At 41.8% G+C, this 16,397-nt stretch overlaps 1 protein-coding gene across 1 annotated transcript in view; it reads left to right on the top strand.

Moving 5' to 3' along the window:
• The window catches only part of kcnh8 (potassium voltage-gated channel, subfamily H (eag-related), member 8), a 365,157-nt gene that overhangs the window by 204,871 nt on the left and 143,889 nt on the right, over nucleotides 1-16,397 (top strand). Inside the window, exon 6 of the mRNA XM_078200386.1 lies at nucleotides 9,296-9,453. Coding sequence (XP_078056512.1) covers nucleotides 9,296-9,453 — 158 coding nt within the window. The remainder of the gene's footprint in view (nucleotides 1-9,295; nucleotides 9,454-16,397) is intronic.

Genomic DNA, 16,397 nt, shown 5'->3' with positions numbered 1-16,397 from the left:
GGAGTTTGAGGAAAAATGTTTTTACTCAGAGGGTGGTGATGGTCTGGAATGCATTGCCTGGGAGGGTGATGGAGGCGGGATGCCTCACATCCTTTAAAAAGTACCTGGATGAGCACGTGGCACACCATAACATTCAAGGCTATGGGCCAAATGGGATTAGGTGGGCAGGTCAGGGCCTTTCATGCGTTGGTGCAGACTAAATGGATCGAAGGGCCTCTTCTGCACTGTAGGATGCAGTGATTCTGTGAATGTGCAGACTCCACACAGACAGTCACCCAAAACTGGAATTGAACCCGGATCCCTGGCACTATGAGACAGCAGTGCTAACCACTGTGCCACCGTGCCGTCCAACTTCTGCTATGTTGCGCTGGTTCACCCAAAATTAACCAAAAGAAAGATTTGAGGAATTTCAAGCACAAATTACACCTAGCATCAATCTTTTGTGTTGGGATAAGAAAACCACACAACCCTGGATCAAATTAATCGACATGACATTCCTTCTTTTAAATGCACGGAAAATAAAAGGCATCTTTGGAACATTTTCCAGTAATATTTAATTTACTAAGAATTTGATAAAAATAATAAATGGTTCTATATAGTTTTACAACGTCATTTTCATTTGTTTAAAATGGAGATACTCACAAGTCATGGACCAGTCACATTTTTGAACAATGCTTCTTTTCTGTGATTTAAACCCATTTTGGCTCTGTTAATAAAATTGCATCAGGTTACCACGGTTAAATACAACAATGAAAATCTTTAATGCAAGGGAAAGAGGTGACAATTATGTTCTAAAACACTGCTCATGTGCAGTGCTTCATGGAAAACCCTACGTTTATGATTATGTAAATGCATTTAAGTGGAAATTTGAGGCATAAATTCATGTCGGAAAGCTGGCACAACTGAGCACAATTTGCATCCAGGTTGCATCCAAAGTGGAAACTCTTTGCAATCAGTGTACTATTACAATATTCGAATATCTCGCTTAATTCATGAGGAGTTGAAGCAAGTCAAATTGGAGTCAGTGATTGATCTAGGTTTCTATTCAATTTCTACTTCTATCACCAGCATTTATCTATGAATTGTTCTGTACCCTCACTGAAATAGGTATGTGTGTTAAGGGATAAATTTTCCTGACCCACGCTGATGAGAGTTACTTCACCGACCACTAGCCTGCATTAGAAAATCATGAGCAAAATACCTAAGATTTTCTGATGCATATTGGAGTAAGGTGAAGTTGCTTCTTGGCCTTTTAGCTAAGATCAAGTGTCATTTTGCTGCCCTGCATTGGTTGAAGTCATGAGGTTACACTGAGGCTTCATTTGAAACAATCTTTTTTTAAAGGGGCATCTCGGCCTTTTGGCTAAGATGCAAATGAGATCTTGGAGGAGGTGCAATGCCTGCTCCAATTAGCTTGGATCATGTAGATCAAGCCCAAGACAAGTAGTGGTGAGTCTATCTTGTCAGCTTGGATCTGGAATGTCTCACTTGTTGAGACTTTGAATTGGACTTTGATTGGATTGAATTGGATATAAACAAAAAAAAAGGTTAACAGTGCAGACGAGAATAATTCGGGTAAAATTCATTCCATTATAATTGCTAGGCGAAGGTTAGGATCTTCCAGCCCCGTCAACCATTGAGAAGATTCGGTCCTGCCAAAAGTCAATGGACTTTAAACTGGGCAGCTGAATCTACCGCAGCGGGGCCCATCATGACGGGGCTGGAAAATCCCAGCCTATGTAGTATTTATTAGTTTTCTGACTCGGGTCTCAAGAATTCTGTCATAATGTACAAACACTTGATTGTTTTCTCCCACCTCCTCATCTTTTCATAACTTTTAACCTTTCCACTTTCTCACAGAGCAGCTGGTCACCTCAAACCCATTTGCAATAAGAACTTTTTTCTATTAACTGGTTCTGACTGACTGACTTCTCAGCCTACTTTGTACTTTCTGAATTTTTTAAACAAAGCCAGGCCAGGCAGCGACTATGTGAAAGGAATAGAGTTAAAGTTCCAGGTCAGTAGCCCTTTATCAAACTGGAAGCTGTTAAAGATCAATCACTTTTAATAAATACAGAGCCAATAAAAGAGAGGCCAGAGAAGGAACAAAAGGCAAAGATCTAGGTAGGGGTGATTAACTGACAAAAGGGTTGATGTGCAGGTGAAAATTGAAGCAAAATAGAAACAAAAGGCTGTGTCCAGAGGAGATCATAGAATCATAGAATCTATGGCATGGAGACAGGCTCTTTGGCCCAAACTGGTCCATGCCGACCAAAATGCCCTCCATGCCGACCAAAAGTGAGCAGCAAGTTAGCTGAAGAGGAAGGAAGCATGAAAGATTAAACAAAGAGGTGAGAGTTCCCTTGTGTCAAGAATGTGGTGAGGAAAGGCAAGTGGGTCACGGACAAACCTGCTTGCCATTTATCAAAAAGAAGTCCCCACTCATGGACCAGCTCATACCGCCTGCTATCCTCCAATACCAACAACTTGTATTTTTTTTAGCACCACCTGTAATATAGTAAAATGTCCCACAAAAGCAATATATAAAGAAAAATGAAACTGAACCACATAAGGAGATATTAGGGCAGATGACCACAAGCTTGGTTAGAGAGGCAAGTTTGAAGGATCATCTTAGAGGAAGGCAAGGTGGAGAGACTGAGAGGTTTAATGAGCAAAACCCAGGGCATAGGATATTGGCAGCAGGAGGCTGAAGCAATTGAAGTCGAAGATGCTCAAAGAGTCAGAATTGGAGGAGTGCAGAGATCCCAAATATTGGAGGAGATTACAGAGAAAGGAAGGACAAGATCATGAGAATTTTAAAATTGAGGCATTGCTTAAGCAGAGGCCAATGAAGATTAAAAAATAGAGTATGCTTAGTTGATATTTTTGATTTGATTTGATTTATTATTGTCATATGTATTAGTATACAGTGAAAAGTATTGTTTCTTGCGCTTATACAGACAAAGCACACCATTCATAGAGTACATAGGGGAGAAGGGAAGGAGTGGGTGCAGTATGTTACAGTCATAGCTAGGGTATAGAGGAAGATCAACTTAATATAAGATAGGTGCATTCAAAAGTTTGATGGCAGCAGGGAAGAAGCTGTTCTTGATTTGGTTGGTACATGATCTCAGTCTTTTGTATCTTTTTCCCAAAGGAAGAAGGTGGAAGAGAGAATGTCCAGAGTGCAAGGGGTCCTTAATTATGCTGGCTGCTTTGCCGAGGCAGCGGAAAGTAAAGATGGAGTCAATGGATGAGAGGCTGGTTTGCGTGAGTTAGGACACAGGCAGCAATGGTTTTGGATGGCCTTAAGTTTGTGAAGGGTGGAATGTGGGAGACCAGCCAGGAGTGTGTTGCCATAGTCAAATCGTGAGGTACCAAAGGTACAATGAAAATTTCAAGAGCAGATGAGCTGAGTCTCAGGCAATGTAGGGAGTCTGTGTGTTCTCCCTGTGTCTGTGTGGGTTTCCTGCGGGTGCTCCAGTTTCCTCCCACAGTCAAAAAGATGTGCTGGTTAGGTGCATTGACCATGCTAAATGCTCCCTCAGCATACCTGAACAGGCACCGGAGTGTGGTGCCTAGGGGATTTTCACAGTAACTTCATTGCAGTGTCAATGTAAGCCTATTTGTGACACTAATAAATAAACTTAAAATTTGAACTTAAACAAGCATTTTGATGATTTAGTGCCAAACGAGGTGGTGGTGTGATAGAGCTGGGTGCCATCAGCATCCATGTGAAAACTGACACTGTTTTTAGATGATGTCACTGAGGCACAGCATATAAATGAGAAATAGGAAGCCATGACTGCATACTGGACACCAGAGGTAACAGTGCGACAGCAGGAAGAGAAGCCTTACAAATGATTTTCTGGCTATGATTAGATAAGAATGGAACCAGGTAAAAGTTACAAAATGGTGCAGAAGTGTGAAAAGAGGATAATGTGTCAACCATGCCAGAGGCTGTAGACAGGTCAAGATGGACCATAGGGTGAAATTTCCCTTTGTCACAGCCGCATGTTTGTGACTTTGGTGAGAGCTATTTTGGTACTGTGGCGTAGGCAGAAACGCGATTTAAAATATGGAATTCCAAGAGAGATGGACATGGATTTGGGAAATGACAGCATGTACACAGATTCAGGAGGGAGAAGGGAAGTTGGAGATGCAGCAGTAGTTTGCTAGAGGTCAGCCCAAGGGAAGTGGAAAAATGGATATGTCAGGAGATACTGGATAGGTGCAGGAAAAATAGGGTTGTTGTAGTGGGAGACTTCAATTTCCCTGGTATAGACTAGAAATCGCTGAGGGCAGGGACTCTGGATGGGGAGGAATTTGTAACATGTGTACAGGAGGGTTCGTTGGAACAATATGTAGATAGCCCGACTAGAGAGGGGGCTATACTGGACCTGGTACTGGGGAATGAGCCCGGTCAGGTCTTCAAAGTTTTGGTAGGGGAACATGTGGCAAATAGTGACCACAATTCTGTTAGCTTTAGGATAGTGATGGAAAAGGATGAGTGGTGTCCCAAGGGTAAGGTGTTGGATTGGGGGAAGGCTAACTTTATTGGGATCAGGCAGAAATTGGCAGCTCTTGATTGGGAGAGGCTGTTTGAGGGTAAATCCACATCTGGTATGTGGCAGTCTTTTAAGGAACGGTTGTTAGGGCTACAGGACAAGCATGTGCCTGTAAAAAAGAAGGATAGGAAGGGTAGGATTCGAGAACCGTGGATAACCAGGGAAATTGAGGGACTGGTCAAAAAGAAAAGAGAGGCGTATGTTAGGTCCAAGCAGCTAAAAACGGAGGGAGCTCTGGAGGAGTACAAAGAAAGTAGGAAAATACTCAAACGGGGAATTAGAAGAGCAAAAAGGGGTCACGAAATGTTCTTGGCAGACAGGATTAAGGAGAATCCCAAGGCATTTTATTCATACGTTAGGAACAAAAGGGTTGTCAGGGAAAAAATCAGACCTCTCTGGGACAAAAGTGGGGAATTATGCTTGGAGCCCAAAGAAGTAGGGGAGATCCTAAATGAATACTTTGCGTCGGTATTCACAAAGGAGAGGGATGTGTTGACTGGGAGTGTCTCTGAGGGGAGTGTTGAACCGTTGGAGAAAATCTCCATTACAAAGGAGGAAGTGTTAGGTTTGTTAGAGAATGTAAAGACTGACAAATCCCCAGGGCCTGATGGAATCTATCCAAGGCTGCTCAGGGAGACGAGAGGTGAAATCGTTGGACCTCTGACGCAAATCTTTGTCTCGTCACTGGACGCAGGTGAGGTCCCAGAGGATTGGAGGATAGCCAATGTGGTCCCGTTATTTAAGAAGGGTAGGAAGGATAACCCGGGTAATTATAGGCCGGTGAGCTTGACGTCCGTGGTGGGGAAGTTGTTGGAGAAGATTCTTAGAGATAGGATGTATGCGCATTTAGAAAGGAATAAACTCATTAACGATAGTCAGCATGGTTTTGTGAGAGGGAGGTCATGCCTCACTAGCCTGGTGGTGTTTTTTGAAGAAGTGACCAAAATGGTTGACGAAGGAAGGGCCGTGGATGTTGTCTATATGGACTTTAGTAAAGCGTTTGACAAAGTCCCTCATGGTAGGCTAGTGAAAAAGGTTGGATCTCATGGGATAAAGGGGGAGGTGGCTAGATGGGTGGAGAACTGGCTTGGTCATAGAAGACAGAGGGTGGTAGTGGAAGGGTCTTTTTCCGGCTGGAGGCCTGTGACTAGTGGTGTACCGCAGGGCTGTGTATTGGGACCTCTGCTGTTTGTGATTTATATAAATGATCTGGAAGAAGGAGTAACTGGGGTGATCAGTAAGTTTGCGGACGACGCAAAACTGGCAGGACTTGCAGATAGTGAGGAACATTGTCAGAGGCTACAGAAGGATATAGATAGGCTGGAAATTTGGGCAAGGAAATGGCAGATGGAGTTCAATCCTGATAAACGCGAAGTGATGCATTTTGGTGGGAATAATGTAGGGAGGAGCTACACGATAAATGGAAGAACCATAAAGGGTGTAGAGACGCAGAGGGACCTGGGTGTGCAAGTCCACAGATCTTTGAAGGTGACGTCACAGGTGGAGAAGGTGGTGAAGAAGGCATATGGCATGCTTGCCTTTATAGGACGGGGCATAGAGTATAAAAGTTGGGGTCTGATGTTGCAGATGTATAGAACGTTGGTTCGGCCGCATTTGGAATACTGCGTCCAGTTCTGGTCGCCACACTACCAGAAGGACGTGGAGGCTTTGGAGAGAGTACAGAGGAGGTTTACCAGGATGTTGCCTGGTCCAAGAAGTGGCTGATGAAATTCAACGTGGGCAAGTGCGAGGTCGTACACTTTGGAAAAAAGAATAGAGGCATGGACTATTTTCTAAACGGTGACAAAATTCATAATGCTAAAGTGCAAAGGGACTTGGGAGTCCTAGTCCAGGATTCTCTAAAGGTAAACTTGCAGGTTGAGTCCGTAATTAAGAAAGCAAATGTAATGTTGTCATTTATCTCAAGAGGCTTGGAATACAAAAGCAGGGATGTACTTCTGAGGCTTTATGAAGCACTGGTTAGGCCCCATTTGGAGTACTGTGAGCAATTTTGGGCCCCACACCTCAGGAAGGACATACTGGCACTGGAGCGGGTCCAGCGGAGATTCACACGGATGATCCCAGGAATGGTAGGCCTGACATACGATGAACGTCTGAGGATCGTGGGATTATATTCATTGGAGTTTAGGAGGTTGAGGGGAGATCTGATAGAAACTTACAAGATAATGAACGGCTTAGATAGGATGGACGTAGGGAAGTTGTTTCCATTAACAGGGGAGACTAGGACGCGGGGGCACAGCCTTAGAATAAAAGGGAGTCACTTTAGAACAGAGATGAGGAGAAATTTCTTCAGCCAGAGAGTGGTGGGTCTGTGGAATTCATTGCCACAGAGGGCTGTGGAGGCCGAGACGTTGAGCGTCTTCAAGACAGAAATTGATAAATTCTTGATTTCTCGAGGAATTAAGGGCTATGGGGAGAGAGCGGGTAAATGGAGTTGAAATCAACCATGATTGAATGGTGGAGTGGACTCGATGGGCCGAATGGCCTTACTTCCGCTCCTATGTCTTATGGTCTTATGGTCTTATGGAGGGGCTTGGTTATGAGGAGAGATTGGGGAAACTGGGGCTGTTCTCCTTGGAAAGACGGAGGATGAGGGGAGACTTAATAGAGGTGTATAAAATTATGAAAGGCATAGATAGGGTGAACGGTGGGAAGCTTTTCCCCGGGTCAGTGGTGACGTTCACGAGGGGTCATAGGTTCAAGGTGAAGGGGGGGAGGTTTCACACAGATATCAGAAGGACATATTTTACACAGAGGGTCGTGGGGGCCTGGAATGTGTTGCCAGGCAAGGTGGTGGAGGCGGACACACTGGGAACGTTTAAGACTTATCTAGACAGCTATATGAACGGAGTGGGAATGGAGGGATACAAAAGAGTGGTCTAGTTTGGACCAGGGAGCGGCGCGGGCTAATTGTTCTTTGTTTCTCGTTTCAAGGCTTCATTCTATGATCATCTTGCTGGTGCCAGTACAGAGCGAGACTGCGGATAGTTGGGAACCTGTCTCGGGGGCAGGGAATTCAGATGGTGTTCGTGGAATTGGAAATGAATAGGGTTGGGAAGCATTTTCCGATCAGGGCCAGTGTGATCTCCTGGACTCGTTTCGATCGCCTCAGGGGGTCGGAGAGGAATTTCCCAGATTTTTTTTCCCCATATTGGCCCTGGGGTTTTCACTCTGGGTTTTCGCCTCTCCCTGGAGATCACATGGTCTGGAATGGGGGGTGGGGGTGAGTTAATAGGTTGTGATGAACAAAGCATCGTAGCTGTGAGGGACAGCTCGGTGGATAGGATATTAGTATGTAGATAGGCTGGAAAATTGGGCGGGGATCCTGGATTCAGGATTCAATCCTGGACCGGGGAGCGGCGCGGGCTTGGAGGGCCGAAGGGCCTGTTCCTGTGCTGTATTGTTCTTTGTTCTTTGTTTGTTCTCTTTGTCAGGATAGTTTTTTTGAAGGAAGGGTAATGATGGCAGATTTAAAGGAGAGAGAGACAACACCCAATGACCATTAACAATAGCAGTCAAAATGCGAGCCAGGAAGAGAGCTGCTGTTTGTGGGAATAGGGATAAGGAGGTGGATTAGTGGAAATGATCAGTCCCAAGAGAGCATTGGGTGGATGGTGCAGGGGTGACGGGATGGAAACTTGCCAAGATTAAAGCTCAGAGCCAGGGCTTTGTAGAGGAAATTTCAGATGGTGATCTGGAGTAGGAAACAGCATCCGTTGTCTGAGGGAAAATTGCATTGGTGGCTCAGATTTCAAATTGTCGCTGGCTGGCTGGCTGTAAAATGCTTTGTAGAAAGTGAATTCTTTCCAGCAAAATCAGTATTTTGCTCTTGTTTTAGTCTTAAATTTTGAAAGTGCATCCTGAAATAAAAACCTGTTACATCCTTCAGTGTTGGCTGCCTTGTGGAGTGAAGAGTGATTCAAGAAAATATCAAATAGAAATCTTTAAAAAAATTTGAACAATAAATTTATTTTGTACGAACATAATTTTCAATGTCTCTTTCCAGTGAAGATGTTCCATTCACAAATGAAGGAACCTATTTATTATTGTCATGACGGATATATTGAAATACACCATTAAAAATAACATAACATAACCTTAGATGAATCAGTAATGATTGAAAAGTATTGGCCAAAAATTCCAAGTATTGTTTAAACATCGACTGCTTTGCCTTTACCGCGGTCATTAACAGAAGACCACACACATTGATTGGAACATCTCGAACAACATTCTACATATTGTTATATTTGTAATTTATAATTTCTTATCTACGACAGAGCTACTACAGAATTTAATAGGCCAAATAATGAAATGCTTGGGTTGTTAGCATCTTGTTTTGGAGGTTAGTCATGTTACCTCTTTTGCGATGGTTAATTTATGACACTCCTTTCTCAAACGATAAAGCTTACACAAAGAGTCAGGTGTTTTGAGCTTTACCATACATAGTTCCAGCCAACTTGTTCATCTCCATGATAACCTTTTGAATGCCCTTCACAAGTAATAGCATGTAAGTGATATGTACATTTTATCAGTGGTAGTTACCCACTTCAAATAAATTATTTTTTCATCCACTTTATTTATGTGGAATTTACAGCAAATTATTTTGATTGCAAAGGATGGTCAGAAAAGCCTCCACGATTATATTGTATTTTCATGCAAATTCAAATAGTCCATAATTACTAACTGTACTACTTTATGTCAAACAGATATTGTTTTGAATTTTCGAACAACATATGTCAGCAAGTCTGGTCAAGTTATTTTTGAAGCTCGATCTATTTGTATTCATTATGTAACAACATGGTTTATCATCGACTTAGTTGCTGCGCTTCCGTTTGATCTTCTCTATGCCTTTAATGTTAATGTGGTAAGTAGAGTACTCACGTTTATTTCAGTCTTTTTAATATCTTAGTTATTGTTCCTTTAAGTGTTTGCCTTGACAATAGATCAAACACAGCCATTGACTATCCTTATTTCTCATATCTTTAAGATCATGTCGGGGTTACTAAATGTAATGTGACTCTGGAAATTTGTTATGCATAATCTGTATTTTGTTACAGAGATTAGGGCTGGCATCTTACCACTGTTCACACCAACGGGACTTTCCCATCCCGCTGTAGTGAACAGAGATTTGGCTGGCTGCCAAATTCTACGACCGCTGCAGCGGGAACGTGACATGAATGGGCGGTAAGACTGTTCCCTTGGTGTCACTATTTGCCATCGCCTTGATGTTTAGAATATTTTGTTTGTTATTGGCAGAATTCTTCCTGCATTATGAGATTTTATCATTTACAATGTTACAGTTTCCTGTATATACAAGTTATGACAGGTGGGGCGGCACGGTGGCACAGCGGTTAGCACTGCTGCTTCACAGTGCCAGGGACCTGGGTTCGATTCCTGCTTGGGTCACTGTTTGTGCGAAGTCTGCACATTCTTCAAGTGTCTGCATGGGTTTCCTCTGGATGTTCCAGCTTCCTCCCACAGTCTGAAAGACGTGCTGATTGTTGGAATGTAACCGGTGATAACATTGGGTCTGTTGTAATGTGACCAATCGTAACAAGCTGTAAGTGTCAGCTGATCCAGTAAACCATGTAACCAATGACAGAATGATGTGATGATCAGCTGACCAGCTGACTCAGTATAAATAAGAACGTGTTGGGTATTGTTAAATTGTTTGGAGTGGCCCAGGGTGAGGCTTCAAATTTGGAGTAATTAAGTTTCTTTATTAAACCTTTTCTTTGATTTATAAGTTGGAGTAAATTTTGTTATATTTTTATTGCCTACACTGGAAGAGTTCCTACTGGATAAATACTGGTTAGGTTCATTGGCTGTGCTAAATTCTCTCTGTGTACCTGAACAGGCGCCGGAGTGTGGTGATGAGGGAATTTTCACAGTAACTTCATTGCAGTGTTAATGTAAGCCTACTTGTGAGACTAATAAATAAATTTTTTTAAACTTTAAAAAAGGATCAAGATCAACGCATGGCCTGACTGTTAAAATAATATACAATGAGAAATTATGACATTGCTTGGTGTTTGAAATTTTTTGTTCTACAGTAGCAGTATATTTTTGTTCATTTTCGGAATAATACTACACTATAAAATGAAATGTGGGGATCATTAAGAAAATTAAGACGGTATGTAGGATATCAGATATGAAGCGACATGGCTGATTACTGAAATTACAAAAAGAACATAGAATGTAAGAAAGTGTTCAACAAGATATAAACAATTTTCCCACTGATACTCTTCCTCCAGTGTGCCACATAGGATTTATACTTCCATGGATGTTCTCTAATTTGCTGAATCATAAAACTGTTGGTGTGCGCAGCCTGCTTTTAAAAAAACTTTTTCATTGGTCAGAAAGGATGGGGGTGTGGGGGGTGGTACTATCTTCTGGGGGTGTCCATTGTGAATCATGCCCCTTAAAATAATAATCACTTTTCCTCCTACTGCCTGCTCCATCAAACACCCCCAAGCTCCAGCCACTCCCTAAATTTATCATCCTTGCCTGGTCTGGTTTACATGTGACTCCAGACCCATGGCAATGCGCCTGACTCTTAATAGCCCTCTGAAATGGCCTACGGTGTTGTTCAGTTGCACCAAATGTTTTTTTATTCATTCAAAGGATGCGGGCTTCACTGGCTAGGCCAGCATTTATTGCCCGTCCCTATTTGCCCTTGCAAAGTGGTGATGGCAAACTGCTTCCTTGAATCACTGCAGTTCCTCTGATACAGGTACGCCCGCAGTGCTGGGAGAAACTGTGACAGAAAGACTGCACTGGTTCACTATCACCTTCTCAAGGATTATGCGGGATGGGCAACAAATGATGGTCCAGCCAGTGATGCCCACATACCATCTCTAAGCAGATTTGTCTTTCCATGGAGTACATTGTTGCCTCTGAGAAAATGCCACATTCATGAACTTCCCACAACTCTTAATCACTAAGATGAAACATAGATGTGCTTAGAAGGAAGGTAGATAATAGGAGAAAGAAATAGAAGGGTATGCTCATGTAATTCCAGTAGAACGGGAAGATGATCATGAGGGACATAAACACAGGTATAGACCCGTAAAATTCTAATTATGTTAGGGGTTGTAGGTTTTACACAAAAAGGAAAGATGTGGTCTTCACATGGATTCAAACTAACAACAAACTAACTATTCTTAGACCTCTTGCTGTAAAGAGTAGAAACTGAAAGTAAAACAGCAGCCTCTGCGACACCCTGATAGCATCACATCAACTCAGATGATCAGCTCTTAAAGCAACCATGCAACCATTTAAATATATAACAAGATCAGTTAGGCCAAAGACTCTTTATTTATGCTGTGAAACCTGTGTAACTAGTGTAGTGTATCTAAAGGAGAAAGAAAAAGACGCATTATTAAGTGTCATTAACATTGCAAACGTGCTCTAAACTCATGCCTTTGATTTCCACTTCTCAGTTGAAGGCTGTTTCCTACATTGGGGTGGTGGTGTGATATGGGGAAACACGTGTAATATATTATAGAAACATAGAAACATAGAAAAACTACAGCACAAACAGGTCCTTCGGCCCACAAGTTGTGCCGAACACATCCCTACCTTCTAGACCTACCTATAACCCTCCATCCTATTAAGCTCCATGTACTCATCCAGGAGTCTCTTAAAAGACCCTTTTGAGTTCGCCTCCACCGCCCACTATTATATTAGATGATAATATATATTTATATATTTATATAAGGCCCTGTTTGAATCATGCTGGTCTAGAATTTCTGGAAGTGTATTGTAGTTCAGCAACTGGAAACACCTTGACAACACAGTAGCTCTCAATGTCTGCCCATTCTCAAGCACTTCTGAAATCTTTTGAGGAGCCTGGCAGCAATGGGAGAATATAAAATGTCCTTATGCAGAAAAATTCAGTTTAGTTGAGCTTTCTAGTGTGAGAATGCCTTCAATCTGCCTGAGAGCACTCGACTGCTGTATTGTCCAAGTTCTTTCCAAATAATCTTCCAAGTCTGCCTCATCCAACAGGAAACCTCTCAAGTAACTGAATACTCTCACCATTTATGATACCTGGGGTCAGAATATTGATGTGAGACCCATAATTCTTATATTTTTAGGGGCTCCCTGCAGATGGCCTTGAATAAACCAATCGCTCCAATCATAATTTGCAATTGAGTAGATCTCTCCCATATGATTATATTTGTGTCAAAGGTGTTATTTTGCACATCCTCTAACAAATAGAAATCTTCGACATTGATTGATGGTGTAATGGCCTGAATTGAAAATACTTGTGTCTATAGAGAGCATTATTAATGAAAATAATAGAAGAGTGTATTTGAGTTAACAAAATCATCAAAGTCAAATATTAAATCTCAAGGTATTCAAATATATGGTATTCCTATTAAAATCAGTTGCAATCAATAGATAGATATCTGTGCCCCAACAATATTCCAGTGCCATCATTTTAAAGAGTAAAAACTGCAACAACAGAAATTGGTGTTCTCGTCTGATTCAATTTAAATGGTCTTACGTATGTAGAAATTCACCAACTCATATTTCTGCAAGAAAATGAAGTCTGGCTGCAGTCCAAGTGACAGTGCTGTCTCTTTATTACCTATTTCTAAACTCATTACACAAAGCGTCAGGTTTGCAGACTCTTCTCTGTGGTCTGGTCTGTGTTAGTCACTGCTCTAACGATGAAAAGACAGCATGAATAATAATTGTTTTTTGCAATATAATAACTTTGGTCATGGTTTTCATAAACTATCTTTTGTCCATGATGGGAAATTGACTTATATCTGGAAGGGACAGCTGCAGAATACTTGTGCTTCATCCCAATTGATAACAATGAAATTAAAATGATAAGAAACTATAATTCATGTCACTATACCATCAATCGAAGAAGAAGAATTCCACTTGGTGGGGGATGTACAGCATTGCACAAGTTTCATAATATAAGAGAGATTTGCTCAAAGTTTACTCATATGCAAGGAGTCAGAGCAGAGGAAGGGGAAATCAAGGATAAAATACCAAAAGGGGGATAAGAAAACTGATAGGCAGAGAAACCAAGGGCCAGATACAAACAGGGCCTCAGTGAAAAGTAGTAGGAACGTGACCAGTAATGTTAAAAAGGCAAGTCTAAAGGCTTTGTGCCTTAACGCGTGGAGCATTCGCAATAAAGTGGATGAATTAATTGTGCAAGTAGATGTAAACAGGTATGATATAATCGGGATTAGGGAGACATGTCTGCAGGGTGACCAAGGATGGGAACTGAACATCCAGGGGTATTCATTATTTAGGAAGGACAGTCCAAAAGGTAAAGGTGGTGGAGTTGCATTGCTGATTAAAGAGGAAATTAACAGCATAATGAGGAAGGATATTGGACAGGATTTTACAGCCTCGCTCGCCCAGAGACCGCAAAATCCTGCCGAAGGTCAATGGGCCTTCCTATTGTCCGCCACTCACCCGCTCCAATTCCCGTGGCAGGCAGCGCAGTAGAATTCCCGAGATTAACTCCAATAATGTGTAATCTATATGGGTTGAGTTAAAAAACACCAAGGGGCAAAAAACATTAGTGGGGGTTATTTATAGACTGTAGGGTGATGTTAGGAATGATATTGAACAGGAAATTAGAGATGTATGTGATAAAGGAACATCTGTCATTATGAGTGATTTTACTCTGCATATAAATTGGGCAAATCAAATTAGTCACAATACCGTCGAGGAGGAATTCCTGGAGTGTATGTGGGATGGTTTTCTGGACCAATATGTTGATGAATCAACTAGAAAGCAGGCAATTCCAGACTGAGTATTGTGTAATGAGAAAAGAATAATTGGCACTCTAGTTTTGCGAGACCCCTTGGGGATGAGCAACCATAACATGATAGAATTTTTCATCAAGATGGAGAGTGATGTAGTTGATTCTGAGACTAGGGTCCTGAATCGTAATAAAGGAAACTAAGAGAATATGAGGCGCGAGTTGGCGATGATAGATTGGGAAACGTTAGTTGAAGGGATGATGGTGGATAGGCAATGGCAAACATTCAAGGAGTGCAGGGGTGAACTGCAACAATTGTTCATTCCTGTCCATCACAAAGGTAAAGCTGAAAAGGTGGCCAAACCATGGCTTACAAGGGAAATTTGAGATAGTGCTAGCTCTAAGGGACAGGCATACAAATTGGCCAAGAAAAACAACATACCTGAGGATTGGGAACAGTTTAGGATTCAGCAAAGGAAGACCAAGGGATTGATTAAGGAGGGAAAAATAGAGTACAAGAGTAAGTTTGCAGAGAACACAAAAACTGACTGTAAATGTATGTGAGGAGAAAAAGATCGGTGAAAACAAATGTAAGTCTCTTACAGTCAGAATCAGGGGAATTTATAATTGGGAACAGCAACATGGCTGACCAACTGAATACATACTTTGGTTCTGTCTTCACAAAGAAGGACAGAAAAAAGATACCAGCAATGTTGGGGAACACAGGGTTTAGTGAGAAGGAGGAACTGAAGGAAATCAGTATTAGTAGAGAAATGGTTTTTGGGGAAACTGATGGGATTGAAGACCGATAAGTCCTCATGGCCTGATAATCTACATCCCAGAGTACTTAAGGAAGTTGCCCGAAAAGTAGTGGATCCTTGGTGGTCATCTCCCAAGATTCTATAGACTATGGAATAGCTCTTACAGATTGGAGGATAGCTAATGTAACCCCATTATTTAAAAAGGGAGGTAGAGAGAAATCAGGTAAGTATAAACCAGTAAGCCTGATGTCGGTATTGGGAAAGTTCTAGAATCCATTATCAAAGATTTTATAGCAAAACACTTGGAAAACAGTGGCAGGATCAGACAGACTCAGCGTGGAGTTATGAAAGGGCAATGATGCTTGACAAATCTACTGGAATTCTTTGTGAATACAACGAGTCGAGTTAATAAGGGAGAGCCACTGGACTTTCAGAAGGCTTTCGGCAAAGTCCCACATAAGAGACGAGCATGTAAAATTAAAGAGCATGAAATTGGAGGTAGTGTGTTGAGATGGATAGAAAGCTGGTTGGCAGACAGAAAACAAAGAGTAGGAATAAACGGATCTTTTTCCAACTGACAGGCAGTGACTAGTAGGATACCATAGGGTTCAGTGCTGGGACCCCAGCTATTCACTATGTATTCATGATTCAGGTGAGGGAACTAAATGCAATATCTCCAAATTTGCAGATGACACAAAGCTGGGTGGGAGGGTGAGCTGTGAGGAGGATACGGAGATCATGCAGTGTGATTTGGACATGTTGAGTTAGTGGGCAAAGGAATGGCAGATGCAGTATAATTTGGATAAATGTGAGGTTATCCACTTTAAGGGTGGATCATGGTTCCTGACGGTAAATGACAGGAGCCTATTTTAATGCATTAGCATGTCATGCATTCTTGAGTCATGCCTGGTAAAGGCATAGGTAAAGTCGCATTCATAATTTGAAAAGATAAATTTTACTCAGTGTGGAATCTTTTGGAATGGACTTTTCTTTTAAAAGGACTATATGTGCCAGAGGTCAGATGATCTGATCTGTGTATTTAAGAAATTGATTTACAGTCTGGCTACACCCTAAAAACACACAGGCATTCCAAACTAAAAGGTATTAATTACATATGTCCTCGAGTCCATCGGAAGACATTTCTGAATTGAATGGTTAAGAAGATGGTTAACTTAATCCTCTGAGGATACATTTCTCCACATAATAAACCAGTTGTAGCTAACCAACCCAAAATGACCACCATATTTGGAACAGGAACTGTAGTTTTGAGAAGTCGCAATAAGACAGTCATGTTTGTCTGTTTATAAT

This window comes from Mustelus asterias, chromosome 2 (genome assembly GCF_964213995.1).
Source record: "Mustelus asterias chromosome 2, sMusAst1.hap1.1, whole genome shotgun sequence".
Classification (NCBI taxonomy): domain Eukaryota; kingdom Metazoa; phylum Chordata; class Chondrichthyes; order Carcharhiniformes; family Triakidae; genus Mustelus; species Mustelus asterias.
Note: the sequence above shows the minus strand (reverse complement) of the source record. Positions and strands in the feature narration are given on the sequence as shown.